Below are 18,006 nucleotides of genomic sequence, written 5' to 3'. Positions count from 1 at the left end.
GAGAGAAAAAGAACAATGTGTGTGCACGCTGCTTCACTTTCCTGTGGAGTTCCCTCAATGTGTTTTCCATTCACTCACCGCAGTGAAGGCCTTTGGTTGTTGAGCGAGTGAAGGGTAGGGGTCCATTACTTTTCACACAACACGGTCCATTGTTCCTCTCTCAAGTCCCGCCACAGGGCATTGTGGGAAGAAGACAAGGACAGGGGCAGGGGGGGGGGTGTGTCAGATTTCTCTGGAGAGGATGGAGCGCTTGCTGTTTCCTGTTTTGCGCTGTACGGTGCTGAAAGCTCTTCCTGTTCAGAGGAGAGGGTAAGAGGTCATTGAATGTGCCCCTTAACACAGTAGCAGCTTCTGAGATGGAAGGAGGAAATAAATCCTAGAAGCTGGTCAGTGGCTGCAGTGCATGAATAGGATGGCGACTGTGTTTGTTTCTGCAGGTATCTGAGGCCTCAGCATGCCAGTCCCCCCTCCTCCTCCCCCTCCGCCTCCACTGGCTCCCCCTCCTCCACCACCACCACCCAGCGCTGCCCTGCCGCAGGTAAGACTGTGGGTGACTGTAACTCTCTCTCATGCAACTGTAAACGCTCACTCGGGTCCTTCTCACTGACCATCAACCATCACCTGGAGGTTATTTGCATTATTGATTGAAGTAATACACACACACACACACAGAGTAGGGCAGACAGCAGACTCTCAGTAGCAGAACAGTGTTATGTTTCGACAGCAGGCGCTCAGTGTCCTCATGTTAAATGACTCGCCGCTGCCAGTGAGACACAGGTTAGTAGCTCCAGGACACGTCAATAAGCTGAAGTCATAGTGCCTCTCAATGTGGACTACATGACATGAAAGCATGAACTACAAATGATCCTGTACCCTCCTGTCTATGTCTTTATCTTCTTCCTCAATTAACCCTTTGCTGAATGCTTTCACTGTATCTGCTTGCTTTTTTTCTTTGCACCATACATATGTTCTCACCCACCTCTTTATGTAAACCACAACCCAGATTTTTTGGGTTAACTAATAGTTTCTCCACTAATACATTAGTATTCTGAAGTGATAAGACAGAACACATATAAGACAAAACACTGGTCAAAGTTATGTAAAAGCTCCTTTTTTTCCTCTGTGTGACAGAGTCCGTCTGAGCCTCCTAAACTCCAGTCTGGTGGAGGAGGAGGAGTTGGAAGGAATGCCCTGCTGTCCGACATCCAGAAAGGAGCCAGGCTCAGGAAAGTCACACAGGTCAACGACCGCAGTGCCCCTGCTGTCGATAGTAAGAGCAACATCCTTAACGTGCTAGTAACATGCACGCAGACACACGTCTGTGTTGAGACACTGAATGGTACTCACTTGCATCCACTGTAATTCTCACAGTGGAGCTCAGAGAAGGGAGGTTTAATGGTGTGTATTTGTGTGTTGAGATGCCATGGCGGGATGTATTTGAGCATAGACACACACACACACACACACACATACACACGCCAAGTACACACTTCAGGAAGGAGTGCCCTACAGCAGATAAGGATGCAGGCAGAATAGGAAACTACTATAGACATGAGCAAACACAATAGACAAGACATACATTGTGCACCCAGTAAAGATTTAGAAAAGAGACTGAAGCCTTCTGTGGTATTTTACCATAGATGTTAATGTATGTTATTGTGTATGTGTCTGTGTGAATTCCACATATTTTGACCTGGTTGCAAGACAAATTCCCCCAAACATTTACTTTATCCTCATTTGGCATTATGATAAACAGCTCTGTTGCATGAGCTTCCCTGCCCAACCAGAAAGCCATCTCACTGACAAAAACACAACCTCCCTTAGAAATAAAGCAAAGAGAGTCAACTCAGTAATCTCCATATACACGAAGACATGTCTGATAGTTGAAATATGGATGTCGTATATATGATATTTTAGTGATATGTTCATTCAGGTAGTCAAGGAATTAGTGTAACTTACATGTGGCCATTGGCCAGTAAATACTGCTGTCTCCCAGTAGCGGTCAGTTATATGTACTGTATGGAGCCAGACCAGTTGAAACAGACTGCTCTGTTTTGTGGATTTGGGTGGTGCAAAATGTGCTCATGTTCCTGCCTGAGCTCTTGCTGTCAGCCCTTTATGTTGTCTTTTCAGAATTAATAACAAAACTCCCACAACTAAGAAACCCACTGAGCACATAAAAGACTGTGTAAAACAATAACTTTATGTATGAATTAACTTGTTAATGAATATGTGATGAATATATGATGATGGACATGTGTTGTTCCCCAGAGCCCAAGGCCAATGCTGGAGATGTATCCAGCAGTGTTGGTACTTCTCAGGGCTCATCAGGAGACATGGCACCCATGAGACCCTCTTTGGGGGGGCTCTTTGCTGGAGGGTTCCCCACGCTCAGGCCTACAGGACAAAGAGACTTAGCAGGAAAGACCCCAGGTTTGTGCAAAAGGTCTTACTGAATCTATGTGTTTTATCGTCCTCTCTGAACATTTTGACCGTCTGAATGACTCCTATGACTCCTTTTGTGTGTGTGTTAAAGTGTCGCGGTCGAGCTCATCAGCCTCCCTGAAACCTCTGTGGAACCCCCCAACACCAGGAGACACGAGCAGCGTCCCTGAGCCTCACAGGACAGCGGAGCTCCGAGGCTCCGTCCATCGTCCTCTTGCTCCCTCGTCCTCTGCACCACCCTCCCCCTCTCACAGCAGCAAGCACCCGCCTCCTGTCCCCGCTTCCTCTCCCCCTCTGCCTCCACCTGCCCCTCCCTCCGCTCCTCCCCCACCTCCACCACCTCAGGCCTTCCAGGACCGCCCGGCCAACAAGCCTCCGCCTCTCCCCTCCTGCCCTCCTCCTCCTCCACCTCCATCCCAGGTCACCAAGCCCACCTGGCTCCCCATCCAGCACTCCCACCACGCCACCCTCTCCCAGCCCTCTACACCTCCTCCTCCCCCTCCTCCACCTTTCCAATCTCCCTCTGCTGTTCCAGGGGATCGCTCCTCAGGCTGCTTCTACCCTCCCCCCCCCTCAGTCCACTCAGAACCTTCTAGGTTCTCCACCCTTCGGGACGGCCCACTGGGACCTCCTCCCCCACCACCTCCTCCCCCTCTACCAGCTTCTTTTACCCCCAGCTGCCCGTCCACCCTCCCCCCTCCACCACCCAAGGTGGCTCCAGTGCCCTCCCCAGCCATGCGCTCTCTGCCTCCTTCGTACCCCTGCAACGCTCCCACCCGGCGGCCACCTGCTGTGCCCAGAAGTGCAGGTAGGTGGACGCCAAGATGAGGTCTTTTTTTCTACCAATGACTTTTCTGTGGTAAATGGAGCTCTGTTGCAAGGTGGATGAAAAAAGAACCTACTGTCATATATTTTGAAGTGAGCTTTCCAAGGCAGCGGTTGTATGAGATGTTTTTCACTCATGGTCAAACACGATGTACAGCCATAAGCATTGCTAGTGAGATGGAGCCAACCTAAGAAACTGATTATGAGCTAAAAAGGCACCCTACAAAGGTGTCCTGAGTTAAATCTGAGGGGTAACATACATTGTTACACAAAATTATGTTAATTTTTCTCCGACTTTTATCTAATCTTTGCTTGTTTTGTGAAATACTGTTTTCTGATAGTTTCATGTCTTTAGAAATTGTTCAAATATGTAAATTCTGAAAAGATACGAAAGATAGAAAAAACTCTTCGATGGTGGAACTGTTCACAACTCATGGACATAATGCAGGCTTGTAATTAGACATAGCTGTACTTTTAAGGAGTCACAAGCCAAAACAGGTTGGAATTTGTGTGTTTTGTGAAATATTCAAAACACTCACTTAACCCTGAAAACCAAGTTTGCAGAGGTGATGTAGACTTTTCTTTTCTTAAGAAAGAAGAATCTTAAGAAAAACACAACAAGGTTTCATCTGAAGTACTGTAAGCAGCCAAGAGTTTGCAACAACAGCAAGACCTGAAATAATCTATGAGAATCACACATGTACATATGAAATATTGAAATAACATAATACCAAATATGTATCTAATGTTTGAAATGTGCATGCAGGTGGCTATATCATTCACATACAGTGTAGCTGTACATTTTACAACATATGATTCAACATCATGTTTATGAGGAAAAAAACACCACTAGAAATATTTGTAGTAATTGTTAGTTGTGCGTTTTGTCTGCACCTGAAACTTCCAAGTATATGTTGGAAACAGTGGCAGCTGTTGCAGCTAGTCATTAAAGTTAACAGGGTGTGTGTTGTATAAAAAAAGTATATATATATATATATATATATATATATATATATATATATATATATACTTTTTTATACTGGCCGTGCTGTCTCAGTTGTCATAAAAGACCATATTTGATTGTGGATGCATTTTTCATGTTGTAAATTATTGCTGATGTCTGACACCCCTCTGACTCCTGTGCCCTTGTCTCCCATGGTAACAGGTGTGGGTCGGCTGGCTCCTCCTCCTGCTCCTCCGGCACGTTCCCCCTCCACCGAGCTGTCCAGCCGCATTCCTCCCCCTCCACCACCACCGCCCCCCCTGCCTCCATCAAGCCTCAGGAATGGACACCTGCACAGCCTGGGTGAGACAATGTGTAACTTACAATGCAGACCACATTATTATTTATTTTAGTGACTTGAAATAAGAGCAGCAGTACAATAAGCTGCATTTCATTGTATTGATTTAATTTATTCAAATAATTCTTATCTCTTTTCTTACCTCATTTTAATATTTTCACAGTATTGTTTTAGTGCCTTACAGCAGTTTTTATTGCTCGTGGAATGTATTTTTATGTTGTTTTTATCTCTACTTTTATTTTATGGGTATTAATATCTTGTGTTTTTGTCATAAGTGTTGATTAGGATATGAGCACTGTAATTAATATGATTTTATGGTTGAAAAAATATTCAGAGAGAGAGTACTGTCGAGGAAAGGAGACAAGACAAGGGTTGTCATTTAGGGGTGATAAGGTGACATGAGTTTACTTTAGAAGAGGCAGATCTGGGCCCTTGATGGAGGTAGAACTTGAATAACTGTATATTTGTGAATGAGGACAAAATGGCAGCCTTTAATTGCATCATTACGGTACATCTACCAGCAGATGATTTTGAATCCAAGTTCCAGTTCCACCCTGTAGAAGACTTACCCCCGCCTGATGAATTCAAGCCTTTCCCTCGGATCTACCCCAGCAAAGAAAACAGAGGTAGCAGCACAATGCACTCCTTATTTCTCATCTTTACCCATGACTTCAATCGCATCTATAGAGTTGTCTTTTTCTTCCTCTTTCTTACAGTGAACCCCAAACCACCTGGGATCAGGACACACCTCAGATGAGGCAAGGCCTCATCCTGTTCTTCATCTCCCCCCTCACACATATCAGGCAGTTACACTCAATCCTCCTCCTCATGACAATAACATAACTGCCATGGACTCATTTGGACGCAGGCTCTGTGTGTGTGTTGTTTGTGTTTAGTGTATTTGTGTGTGTATATGTGAGTGTCAAACAGGGTCCCGCCTTATACTGACTATGTGACCTCTGACCTTTTCCAGTGTGGAATGTTTTGAATGTGTGTGAGGAGGAGGAGGGCTCTCCCTACTCTACTCATATACACATACACTCTAATGGACAGCGTCTTCCAGTGGCTATATTTAACATGACTCTTGACACAGTTTGTAAGCATTTCAGCATCTAAATGCAGAATAGAATATTTTGATTTCATTTCTGAGACTTTTGGCAAGATGTCATAATCTGTCCGTTTATACAGTAGCACTTAAAAGTCTGCATTTAACACACAATAGTAAAGTTCTTTTAAAGACAAATACTTTGTAAATCTCATCTTAAACTCAATGTGAAAACAAATGGCAGGTGAACACTTTGTAATCATTCACTTGCACTGCAGGATATGCTAACCTCGGGGGTTCATAAATCCTTGTACATATAGTGGTGCTCTCTTGTGTTTATGTAACTATTTTTATAAGTAACAAATTAAACTATAAACGTGTAGCAGAAACATTTTAGGATCATAGGAATGCATCTGTTTTAAGTTACACTGTTGTCTGTTTTAATGAACGAGATACTGATACTGTTTCCTTTCTCCCAGTGTATTAACCAACACTAACACCTGTGACGACAGTGCCACCTGCTGGTTCAATTCATAAAGTATTGTAAGGTGTGACCACCAAATAAACCACAGTATTTTGTTTAAAAAGTTGTCTTTATTGATCACGCTGGTGGTAAAATAGAAACATTAAAGCCTGCTCTGAACAGAACTGAAGTCATTTGCTTACTGAGTTTAGTCTTGATGTGTTTGCATAAAAGAAGTCAACTTTAGAAACAGGACAGTCTAGATTCTAGTCGGCACTCTGGGAACATTTTCTGGTTAAATACTTGTGTGTGCATAAGCAGCCTCCAGCACATTGTTAAAAATAACAGGTACAGTTAATCTCCCCTTGCCCCATCAGACAATTGTTCTCTGTATTGTCTCTAAGAGAGAGTTAGTCATTATTATACAAATTTCAATATCTAAAATGTAAGAAGGCCAATTTTAAACTCCACGAAAAGATTTCTATTTTTTCACGAGATGAAATGAAACTGCACGTAATGTTGCGAAGCAGGGCTGCACAGTATATCCTGTCAGCATTGATATCGCAGCGTATGCATGTGCAATGCACCAGTCTCACAGTTACTTTGACTTGTCAAACAGGTGTCTCTAATAACATCGAGAATGGCTAGATTCCATTTAGGTGTGCCTATGCCATGGCCTGAGTATTGAGTACTGGGAGGACTTAAGAAAAAATGAAACAGAGCTGCTTTTCCTGCGATGTTAAGTCATCATGTCTGCCATGATAAAGGTCACTGATGCCCTATAAAAATAGCCATTTTACAATAGAATGAAATAGAATAGAAAATGAAAAATACAATAGTCACATTTTCATGATTTATCTTGAATACACACAATCAAGTCAATATGATAAGACTTAAGCCTGATTGAATGACATTTTGGTTGCTAGTTTTGAACACACTGCAAACTTTGTTCACCATACAGGAAAAAAAGCCCGTCCTTCTTTCCAAATGGACCGACAAATTAGGTAAATTGCATAAATCTCAAACTAGCACTGTGCCACAGGAGGTTTTCACTGTTCATGTGGAAATAAACACACAAAAATGCAAAGATCTGTTAAAACACAACATCACTGAAATTATCAGATAAAAAAAACCATTGGCTCAAACCCCCCAAACAAATCTTCACACAGGAAGAGTTTACATGTCTCACACTACAAAAACAGCTTCTATAAAACTGAAATACTTTCAGGTAACCTGAGAGGCAATAAACTCGGTGCCAAAGTATTTCCACCATGAACTTATAAAAAGACTGACATGAGTGAGTGTGTCGTGGCACAGAGAGAGACTTTAAAGTTCATCGTGTTTGTAAGTGAACTCCCTGGAGGATATGAAGCCATCTTTGTTCTCATCCTCTTTGGCAAAGATATCCTCCACCATGTTCTCATGCAGAGTGTCGTTGGGAGGGTAGCCATGACGCTCAAACTCTTTCCTCAGGTACACTTTCACCTGGTAGATGTGGTGAGAGGGAGACATAATGAGTGAGACTGAGAGTGTTTGAGATGACAAAAAAATAAGTGACAATATATTTATATATGTAATAAAATTGTGTTGAGACAAATTAATCCATTTCCAGTTTCATCCTTTCAGTTAAGGAGATGTCTAAAATGAGATGCTGTTGTTTGACATTGCATGCACAATGTGTTCAGCTACAACATCAAAAATAATAAAAGATGCCAAAAAACAGATGATATTCCTTTGTCAAACATACACTCTTAAATTCTAACTTCAGGTTACAGTTTGGTTCAAATTATATATCAAATTCATTCATTAATATAACTACATTGTTTACTACATCTTTACTATAAAACAACATAACAATATATAAAATGCTGCAGAAATTGCTGCTAACCTTACCTAGCTACTTCAATCTCGTGTCATGAAAGAAGACTCCAGTTATTTACGTACGATTTACAAACACTATGATAATAGTATATTATCAGAATATTTAAACTTTAAATGTTCATGTACATAATATTTCTTGGCACCTGATACATCTTCCAATTTGACTGCTGTGGACTGAATTCGGACGATTCTGATGAGCCTTGATGGTCTGTTTCAACTCCTTATGTTGGTAAGGGGACCCATACATCAGGTCTATTTAGCGTATTATCTGTGCCTTTTTTCATAATGAGACAGCATTCATTGAACTTTGTTATATTTTTCCAGTTGGTGGAGGCCTTTAAATGCTGATAGCATAAATACAGAATTACTCACTAAGAGAAAAGGTTGGCTAACTGTGTAAAAATGTTTGCTGGGAAAAACATAAGCAACACAATCATTGTCTTCACCTCCTGCTTGGAAAGCCTCCAGTCATCGTTGAGGTCCATCTCCTGGAAGGACTCATGTGACCTCGGTCCATTTCTGATCTCAAGCACCTCGATGATGAAGGTCAGGGTGCTTTCAGGTGGGATCTTACCTGACCGTGGACAACACCACAGGGCAAGAGGTCAGCTAAAACTCAGACTGGCTATCACCTGAGGTTTCTGTAGGCATGCTTCAGAATGAAGAGTTAAATTGTGAGTAAGTTAGAAAACATGCTGCAAGTATCAATGAGAAGCAAACTTAGGTTGCATTATTAGTCACATCACACAGTTATTCAGGCTGTTGTTGTCATGGCAATGGTTATTTAGGCACAGAGAGATAGATGTTATTGGTTAGGGTGGTGTGTGCTTACCAGGGCAAAGCACAGTAATGTTCACATGCTCCATGTTGAGAAAGAGAGGACTAATATTGCTGAATGAAACCTTCATTCAGTGTGGGAGTCCTAGAAAGCCATTCAAAACAAGACAGATAATTATTATGCACATACATGCATAATACACAAAATAATACGACGCAATTTCTAAAACCTCAAGCACTTTTATGAAGACAGTGCCATGTACCTGTATAGCAGCGTGCAGTGAAGCTTGCATGCATATGGATATATACAGTACAGTACCTCTCCCTTCCTTCCCATAGGCCAGGGCAGGAGGTACGACGAGTTTCCTCTTCTCTCCAGAGCACATGTCCTGCAGGCCTTTGTCCCAGCCTTTGATCACCTCTCTGATGCCCAGCGTAAACCACACCGCCTGCTTGTCACCATGGATTCGACTGGTGGACAGACACACACGTAAGAGTGGAGAGTGTTACAGGTCTGAAAAAGGAAGGACTCTGGGAAGCTCTGGCCCCTTTAGAGGCAATAACAGGTAATAACACCCCTCTGCTACTGGGCAAAGTCTGGCTGTAATTACAAAACAATTGCAATGCAAATAATATGTAATTATTATCTTTAATGATTGCAACTACTAACTTATCTACAGGGTTAGACGCCACTAGAAGTGAGGGAGAAATATATATATATTCTTATCATTTGGGTGGATTGACCCTTTACAATGTTTTATCACGTGACCCTAAGAGGCGTCACCAAGGAGATTTAACACGCGCGCACTTACATGAAATAGTGACTTGGCCAAAAGAAAACTACCACGTCATGTTTTACTGTGCTTTACTGGTTAAATGTGTCGAGCACTTTTCAGATGTGTTTATCAAACTGAAGAGGAGTGAATACAGCAAATGGCCTCCACTAAACTGTGTAGTGAAACTAAACGAGTTATTAAGTGCACAGGAACCACCAGGAGTCATGTAGGGGAACTTCTTCTTCTCCTCTTAGCAACTCCTAATGAAGTGACAGGGCGTCGTGCCAGCTGTGTAACATACCTGGAGTGAAACATGGTCCCATTCTCAAAGTATCCCTCATGGTGCACCAGCAGAATGTCTCCATACTTTGATTTCCGATGACAGAGAAAGGGTCTGTGCAGAACATCTATCTTCACCTCAGCTTCAGGCAGCTTCCCCCCGCGGACAGACACCAGCAGGGAGGAGCAGAGCCAGCTCAGCACGGTCAGCAGCATGCTGCCACACTCACCCCTCCGAAGAAAACAGCAGGGTGAACAGGTACCTAATGTTTGAACAACTGTGGAGAACCAGCAGCGAGGCGTGCAGCTGGCCCTCTACGTGGCAGTTTCATCATACGTGTTGTTGCAGGAAGTCTTCTTCTGATTGGTTGCTTTCCCTCACAAACCCCGCCCACAGACGCCCCCTCTCACAGATCACCAGCTGAAGTGTAGGCCTAATCTTTATTAATACACAGTGTTTTATGAAATGTACAGTCATGCAGGCAGATTATCCACTAATCACATTTCACTGAATTCATTTTGGTGAGCTGAGCAGTTTCTTCATGCCGCTGTGATAATCAAAGTTATTTTTCTTGCTGTTGTTGCAGTATGACATTCATTTTCCTCCTGTCGGGTATTTGTACATTCACTTCAAGAGGGCCACGCTTTGGCTAGTACATTTACAGCACTGTTAAAAGCAGTCCGTTGTGCGCTGGTACACATTTACATGCACTATCACAGCATTGCACTTCATAAATACATATTTGTAATACATTGCACAGGAATAAACACATTTACACACCCCTGATTTGCATACTACAGTACATATAGTATCAATAATATCATTGGCTCTTTTGGAAAAGGCTCTTTTTTCTCTCATTACAAAAGAAGTTCAGGACATAGCTTATTTCTGCATCAACAGTCAGCAAGTCATACACGTTGTAACTATTTTCATATGATACAATCATTACATCATTAAAATGTTCCCCACCATCACTAGTGTCCATAACAGTGCTGCAGCCGATGGAGTGACAGTAACAGGGAGCTGCTCCCTGAGGCCAATGAAAGAGTTAGACCTCCGGAGGGGACAGCCGATTCAAAGCTGACTCCCATGACTTTTCATGGCTCAGAGCAGGCACAAGAGCTGTGGAAACCTGAAGTATAATCCCCGTGATCAGAAAGAGGAACTGCAAAGTTGCAATCTGGCCATTTCTTCTCTCTCCAGTTCAGGTGAAATACTTGCAACCAGTGGAATCAATGAGGCAAGAGTCAGTGCATCTGAGCTGCCCAAAGGACCTGCAGAAGACACGGAAGATTATTTTTAACAAGCGCAACTGAGTATACTCTAAGTCTATACTTATATTTACGCTCAGTACCTACCCACGTTATGCAGCATGCCTCAAAATTTCTATTAATTTATTAAAGGAATACTTCAACATTTAGGGAAATACACTTGATTTCTTGCAGAGAGTTTGATGAGAAGATCAATAAACTCTCAAAAGTCGTGCTAAAAATAAAGATTTCTGTGCCCCATGCTAAGCATACAGACATGTGAGTGGTATCAATCCTCTCAACTCTCAGCAAGAAAGCAAATATATATATTTACCCAAAATGTTGAGCTATTTAAGCGTAAGTATAAAGCATGGTGCCAGGATAATGCACCATCATCTCTGGAAAAATACAGTAGTTCATTCATGTCACCTTTATGATCCCCAGATGGGTGCAGTGTAAATGTGCTGCTGATTAAAAAGCATAGTGCTATCTTGGCATAGAAGATCTCTGTGATATGTTGGCATATAGTTGCAAGGTGTACTCAAATAAATTGAGACTTAAATTTATGTTTGTGTAACGCTGGCAGTGAACATACCCGGGAAGATAGGATTTGCAGGTCTGATAACCAAAGTCCTTTCCATCACACTCCTCCATGCCTTCATGTCGGTAGCCGTCTCCACAGTAGGCCCACTTACAGTCTGAAGTGACGAAGGAAAGGCAGAGTTAGGAGGGAGCAAGGGAGGGAGGGGAGAGAGAAGACGTTACTAATTGCTTTGGCACTCCTGTGTGTTTCAGTGATGCCAATACAGCATTTTCCTGCTAATTTAATTGAACAGAGAAGTCGAGAGAAGTGAGAGGGTGCCAGGAAAAGAAGATTAATGAAAGATCAAGGAAAGGTTTCACAGTGTTTACTGCTTTTATCCTCTGCCATGTGGGTTCAGACTCGGTGGTGCACTGTAGTTATGCTCTGCAGGGCATCTCATGAGCAGCTGGTGGTGCTTGTGCAGCAAAAAGCCAAACCTACTTTTAACCTGCTTTTACACAACATGTAGTTTATCTGTGAATATAGTGTTTTAAAAGCAATTTACAGTTGATGGCATTATTAGAATCACTGTCTGTAGATCATTCTTTACCCACTTTTTTTCTTGACCTCTATATTACTGGACATGTGTGCAACTGAGCAAGAGATGCATGTAACTCACTGAGACAAGCGTCAGTGACAATTTGGTTTCCATCGTCACACTCCTCTTCGTGCTGGGCCTGCACCTTTCCGTCCCCACACACACCAAGTCTGTCCTGGACTTTCTCTGTGGACTGGAACGGCTGGAAGGGCTAGAAAAGTTGTAAGAAAAACGAACACTAACTTGACATTTCATTCAGGCCATGAGAAATCTTACACAGTGAGTTCGGCTGGAGTGGTTTGCAAGAAAGATTTAACCTGGTATATATAGTAGTTTTCAACCAAATGTTCCCCACTTTGATAAAAAAAAGTCTTAACTCAATGTCCACTTTTTCCAGAGCTTTTAACTGAATCGCAAACGGAATTTACTCAGTCGTCATGTCATACATGACCATATATGGCCAGACGTTTTGACGTCACCCAAGCTGTCTCTATGACAACTGAGAAAACACCATCCACTGGGGAAGACAGTGTGAAAACTCTTAAAAAGCTAGTAAGTGGACCTTGAGTGGAGACATTTGGGTCAAACTACTGTTTCTGAGGTCAAAAATGAACTTGCATGCTCAAATGTTGCCCAGTTTCATCCTAGATGCATTGTTGTGAGCTGTAAATGATCGATTATGTGCTCATTGGCTACTGTTTGAAAAACTACAGTATCCAGCGCTGGTTATCTGTGTTACAGCTCAGTATTGCAATTATATAACTCTAACTCTAATAGTCGTTACCTGTATGGGCTTCCATCCATCTTTATCTTTGAAGTAGAGCGCCCTCTGATCCTTCCTGAATGCTATTGCGTTGTCCAATTGTAGACGGTCCATGTCCTCCTCACTGTTCACCACAAATATCTACACACATGATCACAGGAGAAAGTGAAGACTGATGAATAATAACTGATTCAGTATAAAGATAGATTCAGTTTGGAGGGTTTTATTGTAAAGAGTAAGTTTTTTTGTAAGTTTTATGTGGGTGGGGTCTTACTGCGGGGACTTTATTTGGGCCCCCCCGTTGTGTGTAGCTTCCAAAAGGAGCATTATTTGCTCCAAGAGGGGAATCACAGTCACAGCGACCTGGTGGACCTGGCAGACCCTTCTCTCCCTTTTCCCCTACTAGATAGAGACCTGTAAAAACAAAAAAAAGAAGTTGGTGACACACACATGCCTACACTATACTTTGATATTATATTAACTATAATTTGACTAACTGATTGTGTATGAGTGTGTGAGTTACTGTACCTGAGGCAGGTGGACCAGGTGGCCCTGGATGGCCGTTTGGACCTCGGGGTCCTGGGGGGCCCATGACTCCTGAGGCTCCAGTCTGGCCTTTCATACCCTGTACAAACCAGGCCACATCCCATTATTACCCACTGAAGGTGACCTACATGTTACTGCCACTTGTGCATAGCTGTGATAATCCAGTCCATGAGGAAAAAATAAGTATGTGTGTGTGTGTGTGTGTGTGTGTGGGTGTGTATATATAATGTGTAGGCTGAGAAGATCTAAGACCCCACAGCCCCTACAGACGTCTATATTTAGAGCTGGAAGTAAAACTCGAGTGACTGAATTAGCTGGTGAGAGGACAGAGTGTCAACGCAAGTGATGCAGTCAGGATGTGTTTGAAATGTGTGGAACATCTGATGCCCACGTGCAACTTACACACACATCAGGCCTATTACACATCAAACACACATAATATACAGAGGGAACCAAACAAACAATCCTCCTTGTCTTTCCCCACCTGTTTGCCTCTCTTCCCAGGCCGTCCAGTGGGCCCTCTCTTCCCTGAGACTCCTGGTTCTCCCTTTGGTCCCAGCTCACCCTGGGGAAGGAAGTTGAGGAATAATCAGTTTAATCATAACATTTCCTGTACTCATTATTGAATCATTCTTACCTTCTGCCCAAGCATCCCAGGCAAACCGATGGAACCCTAAACAGAGACAAAATGAGAACTTGATGTGAGAGAAGTCATTAACTCAGCAGAGCAGGCACTCATAAAATATTTAATGTTAATTTAATCAGTCTCTGAGGTGGAGGGCTCAAGAGAGCTTGAAATGTTGGGATCTGAAAGTTTCAAGTCACGAACCACTTTGGATTCTAACCAATAATGGAGCAAACTGTTGTAGAGTTGTTCACTGCCTGATCAAATGATTAAGTCCATTATCACGCAGCATGAGGTGAAGTGCTCATAGTCAAAGCCAGGCATAAACACATATTTTCAAAAACAATTTAAGGAAATGAAAGACTGAAAGAAAATGACATTTCTCCACCAACCTTATCGCCTTTTGGTCCTGCTGCTCCAGGGTCACCATGAGCCCCCTTTAAAAAAAACAGAAAACAGAGCGAAACATTAAATGAAGGATTAATTAGTGTTGCAGTGACAAACATGTGCACTGTGAAAAGTGATTCTATATGTACCTTCTCTCCTTTGTAACCAGGCAAACCCTGAAAAGATATATGAGAAATATAACAGCAGATAAGATACAAATCCAGTGATAGTTGTTTTCTTTCCTAACATACATACTTGTGTGTATGATGTTGTAAAGATGTGACTAACCTTTGTCCCTGGTGGTCCCCTCAGTCCTGGTAATCCCATGAGTCCTGGATCCCCTTTCTCACCCTAAAAAAACCATACATACGTGACGGTTCATACTGTGTTTGTGATATGCCAAGTACATTTGTGTAAAACCTCAAGACTTCTTTAAGTCACACTACACCAGTACTCAAAAATGTGTTTGTACCTGGAGGGATACCATGGGACTTACCTTGGGTCCCTCTGGACCAGGCCATCCTGGTTGTCCCTGTTTCCCGGGGAGGCCTGGAGCCCCTGTACGACCCTACAGAGACACAAACATCAGTGGCCCTTAGTGAAAGTATTGATGCATTTTCTGCTTCCTCTTCATTGAACTTGCTATGAAAGTGACGTGAAGCTGAAAGAGTTGGTCTCTTGCTTTAAGTTGCATGACGGATTTTGTGACAGATTCAAAATGAACAGTGTTAACAGTAATCTTTTAATGTTTTAAAATAATCTAATTTGCATTTTGATTTAATACATCCAGTAGGAAAACCTAGTGTGCAAAGCTTTAACAATGCCACTGAGATTTGCTAATTAGTGGACAGAAATAAAGGCTTAATCGATCTTGCTCTATTGCCAGTTCCCTGCAATCCGGGGTGCCAAATATATTACATAACAGCCTCACATCTCGGTGACACCTGGACGAGTATCCCAGAGCTACTGCCATGCTAGCAGCGTGCTCTCATTTAGCTGCCTGTCATTAAAACAGCAGCCTGTAGAGACACCCTGAACCTGCTGCGGTGTGGAGTGATTTATCATGGAGAGCAAAAGCACTTAGGGAGATTAAAGTGCAGAAGTGGAGTGCTGGAGAGCCTGGATCAGCAGGACTGGAGTCCAGTATGAGGGCTAATGGAGCCAGGCCAAGGAAAGGAGGAGAGAGAGATAGAGAGAGAGAGAGAGAGAAAGAGAGAGAAAGAGAAGTAAGATGCAGAGGAAAAGGAAAGAAGAAGAGGGGAATGATAGAGAGATGAGGAGTGGGAAGATGGCGGGAGACATCCAGGGATGTGATCAAGCTTCGCTACGTGAAAGCGGCTCCTGAGACTAATGTAGCATGACCCATTTAGCAGCTGCAGAGGATATTCTGAGCACATCAATAGACAAATCACATCACAGAGATTGAGGATGCATAGAGGGGACAACGGAGGCAGAGAGAGAGAGATATCCAGATCCCATTATTCCAAGGACATGCGAGATGGACCAGAGAGAGATGAGCGGGAGAACGAGACATGCAGGAGGGGAGGAGCGGCTCACCTTTGACCCTGGACGTCCAATTTCTCCCTGGTAGGAGGACAAATGAGGGGAGAGGAGATGTAATGTTCATTAGAGCAGAGAGGGACACAAGGACACTCTCACAAATATTTCTGTAGCAAAATACATTCGAGACATATTTCAAGATCTATAAAAGCAAAAAAACAGAAACACACCTTCTCCCCCTTTGGTCCTCTTATGCCGGGTAATCCACTTTGACCCTGAAAAATGACACCAGATTTATATCCAGCTCACATATCCTTATAGAGCATGGTACATTTGTGAAAAATCAATACTAAAAAGATAATTTGTTGCATCTCCATGCTTGTTTAACAATATTTAGATCTACCGTCTTGAAATGGCTACAGCAGGCTGATTACACTGTCTGATGGATGTGCTATGATTTAATCAGACTGAACCACTAACGTGTGGTTTCCAACACCGTGTAGTATTATAAAAAGGGCCATACCTCTGGGCCCTGGGGTCCTTGAGGTCCTGGAGGTCCAGGTGAACACCCAGGTATCACAGGTTTTTGTTTTTCCTGTTCCTCTCCTCCAGAAATACTTGGCTCTAAGATGCTACCACCATCCTTCAGTCAAACATGCACAAAATCCAAGAGAATAAGGCTTCAGTCAGTCACCTACTGTGAACATTCAAATGTTTGTAAATGAGCTGTATCTATGCAAGCAGGTGTGAGTGTGTGTGTGTGTGTGTGTGTGTGTGTGTGTGTGTGAACACCTACAGAGGTGCTCCGCTTCCACAACTGAGGTGGCGGAGGGAAGAGCGGCGGCGGAGGCGGTGACATGAGGCAACAGGGGTCAAACCTCAGCGACTCATCCAGCAACCTGAGAGCTGAGAGGAAGACGAGACAGCAGCACGTATCACCGACAGTCTCCATGTAACGTGCGTTCCTTCTGTTATCCTACAGTCAGTCTGACAACACGCTCAACTCAACACAACTTACCTGAGCGGGGTGAGAGGATGCTGTCCACTGAAGAGTGACGGGACAGAGTCCACGCAGGACACAGAAGAATGTGGAAGGACACTGCAATTTTGACCAGGTCCATCATGCCGGTTTACTTTCCCTAAAACACACAAGACAAGCTGTCAAACACACACACACACACGCACACGCACACACACACACACTCTATTTCTGCTGCCTGAGCTTAATGCAGTTACTGGCAGCTGTCATTTTCCCTTCCTCCCTCTAGAGGGTGTCACTATATTATCTCTCTCTCTCTCTCTCTCTCTCTCTCTCTCTGTCTCTCTCTCTCTCCATAGCATAATAAACTTGTTGCAGCTCCTCACTGCAGCAGATGCAGCCACCGCTGTAATTCCAGCCGTGCACCAACCCCCCCCCAAGCCTTGTGCCAGAATTAGACCGGGGACGGGGGAGCTGCCACTCAGGCTTATTATGACTTCTTCCACTTTATGACAGCAGTCATAGTAACAACAGTAAAGGCTGTCACGGGTTCATTCACACCAACATTTCCATTATGCTCACATGTCGACTGCTGCATGCAGGTCAACGATAGTGAATGCAAGATGATGTTAGAAGTCTTAAAAACAATGATAATCCTGTGTTGAACCACGTGTGTTTTGCATAAAACATGCTGCACCGGGTTCAGTCAGTAATGCATATCTTCCTTAAAATGGCTCGACATGTTCTGTCTCAGCATGCCTTAATGTGATGATGATCCAGGAGCGTTAAATGGAAGCAATGGCATCTACATCCGTGGCTTTTAATGCACGAGATCAACCTTACCTTCCACTTGAAATTGTGCCGCACTTGTAGACACGCCGCCTGGCGCTCCTCTAACCTAAATGAAACGCGCGGTGTGCAGCCCCGCACACTGTGGCTTCTGTGACATTTGGCGTGCTGTAGCCAATCTGGACCGCTAATAAATCTGATCCACTTATCGACCCGCTTCTTTCCCTCCGCCAGTCAATAACAACACAATTTG

General features: G+C 43.3%; 3 protein-coding genes across 3 annotated transcripts; 1 reads left to right on the top strand and 2 right to left on the bottom strand.

The window, feature by feature from the left end:
- Positions 1–454: 454 nt before the first annotated feature.
- On the top strand, positions 455–5,328 carry wipf3 (WAS/WASL interacting protein family member 3). Its single transcript, XM_070922135.1, has 7 exons — positions 455–538; positions 1,132–1,270; positions 2,272–2,433; positions 2,537–3,253; positions 4,436–4,576; positions 5,093–5,197; positions 5,288–5,328. The coding sequence occupies exons 1-7, from the start codon at positions 455–457 to the stop codon at positions 5,326–5,328; spliced, it is 1,389 nt and encodes a 462-aa protein (XP_070778236.1).
- Positions 5,329–7,405: 2,077 nt separating this feature from the next.
- On the bottom strand, positions 7,406–10,008 carry LOC139299332 (peptidyl-prolyl cis-trans isomerase FKBP14-like). The gene is made up of 4 exons (XM_070922225.1): positions 9,815–10,008; positions 9,057–9,208; positions 8,407–8,534; positions 7,406–7,564 (listed from the first exon to the last, which is right to left on the bottom strand). Exons 1-4 carry the CDS (start codon positions 10,006–10,008, stop codon positions 7,406–7,408), a joined length of 633 nt encoding a protein of 210 aa, XP_070778326.1.
- A 989-nt stretch (positions 10,009–10,997) lies between these two features.
- LOC139298961 (acetylcholinesterase collagenic tail peptide) lies at positions 10,998–17,106 on the bottom strand. Its single transcript, XM_070921791.1, has 17 exons — positions 17,004–17,106; positions 16,782–16,891; positions 16,509–16,628; positions 16,216–16,260; positions 16,043–16,069; positions 14,982–15,053; positions 14,774–14,836; positions 14,635–14,661; positions 14,491–14,535; positions 14,111–14,146; positions 13,958–14,038; positions 13,456–13,552; positions 13,202–13,341; positions 12,949–13,068; positions 12,246–12,375; positions 11,639–11,741; positions 10,998–11,067 (listed from the first exon to the last, which is right to left on the bottom strand). The coding sequence occupies exons 1-17, from the start codon at positions 17,104–17,106 to the stop codon at positions 10,998–11,000; spliced, it is 1,389 nt and encodes a 462-aa protein (XP_070777892.1).
- Between the last annotated feature and the right edge of the window lie 900 nt (positions 17,107–18,006).

Source organism: Enoplosus armatus, chromosome 16 (assembly GCF_043641665.1).
Source record: "Enoplosus armatus isolate fEnoArm2 chromosome 16, fEnoArm2.hap1, whole genome shotgun sequence".
In the NCBI taxonomy this organism is placed as follows: Eukaryota; Metazoa; Chordata; class Actinopteri; order Centrarchiformes; family Enoplosidae; genus Enoplosus; species Enoplosus armatus.
Note: the sequence above shows the minus strand (reverse complement) of the source record. Positions and strands in the feature narration are given on the sequence as shown.

What these genes read in the sequence shown, in the direction of transcription:
- wipf3 (XM_070922135.1), top strand. Translation starts at nt 455, where the DNA reads ATGCCAGTCCCCCCTCCTCCTCCCCCTCCGCCTCCACTGGCTCCCCCT. An exon ending in CCAGCGCTGCCCTGCCGCAG is followed by an intron (nt 539 to 1,131) that starts GTAAGACTGTGG and finishes TCTGTGTGACAG; the next exon opens with AGTCCGTCTGAGCCTCCTAA. An exon ending in CAGTGCCCCTGCTGTCGATA is followed by an intron (nt 1,271 to 2,271) that starts GTAAGAGCAACA and finishes GTTGTTCCCCAG; the next exon opens with AGCCCAAGGCCAATGCTGGA.
- LOC139299332 (XM_070922225.1), bottom strand. Translation starts at nt 10,008, where the DNA reads ATGCTGCTGACCGTGCTGAGCTGGCTCTGCTCCTCCCTGCTGGTGTCT. An exon ending in GGGACCATGTTTCACTCCAG is followed by an intron (nt 9,209 to 9,814) that starts GTATGTTACACA and finishes TCTGTCCACCAG; the next exon opens with TCGAATCCATGGTGACAAGC. An exon ending in CTATGGGAAGGAAGGGAGAG is followed by an intron (nt 8,535 to 9,056) that starts GTACTGTACTGT and finishes GTCCACGGTCAG; the next exon opens with GTAAGATCCCACCTGAAAGC.
- LOC139298961 (XM_070921791.1), bottom strand. Translation starts at nt 17,106, where the DNA reads ATGGACCTGGTCAAAATTGCAGTGTCCTTCCACATTCTTCTGTGTCCT. An exon ending in CTGGTTACAAAGGAGAGAAG is followed by an intron (nt 14,536 to 14,634) that starts GTACATATAGAA and finishes TTTTTTTTAAAG; the next exon opens with GGGGCTCATGGTGACCCTGG. An exon ending in ATGGATGGAAGCCCATACAG is followed by an intron (nt 12,376 to 12,948) that starts GTAACGACTATT and finishes CAACTTTTCTAG; the next exon opens with CCCTTCCAGCCGTTCCAGTC.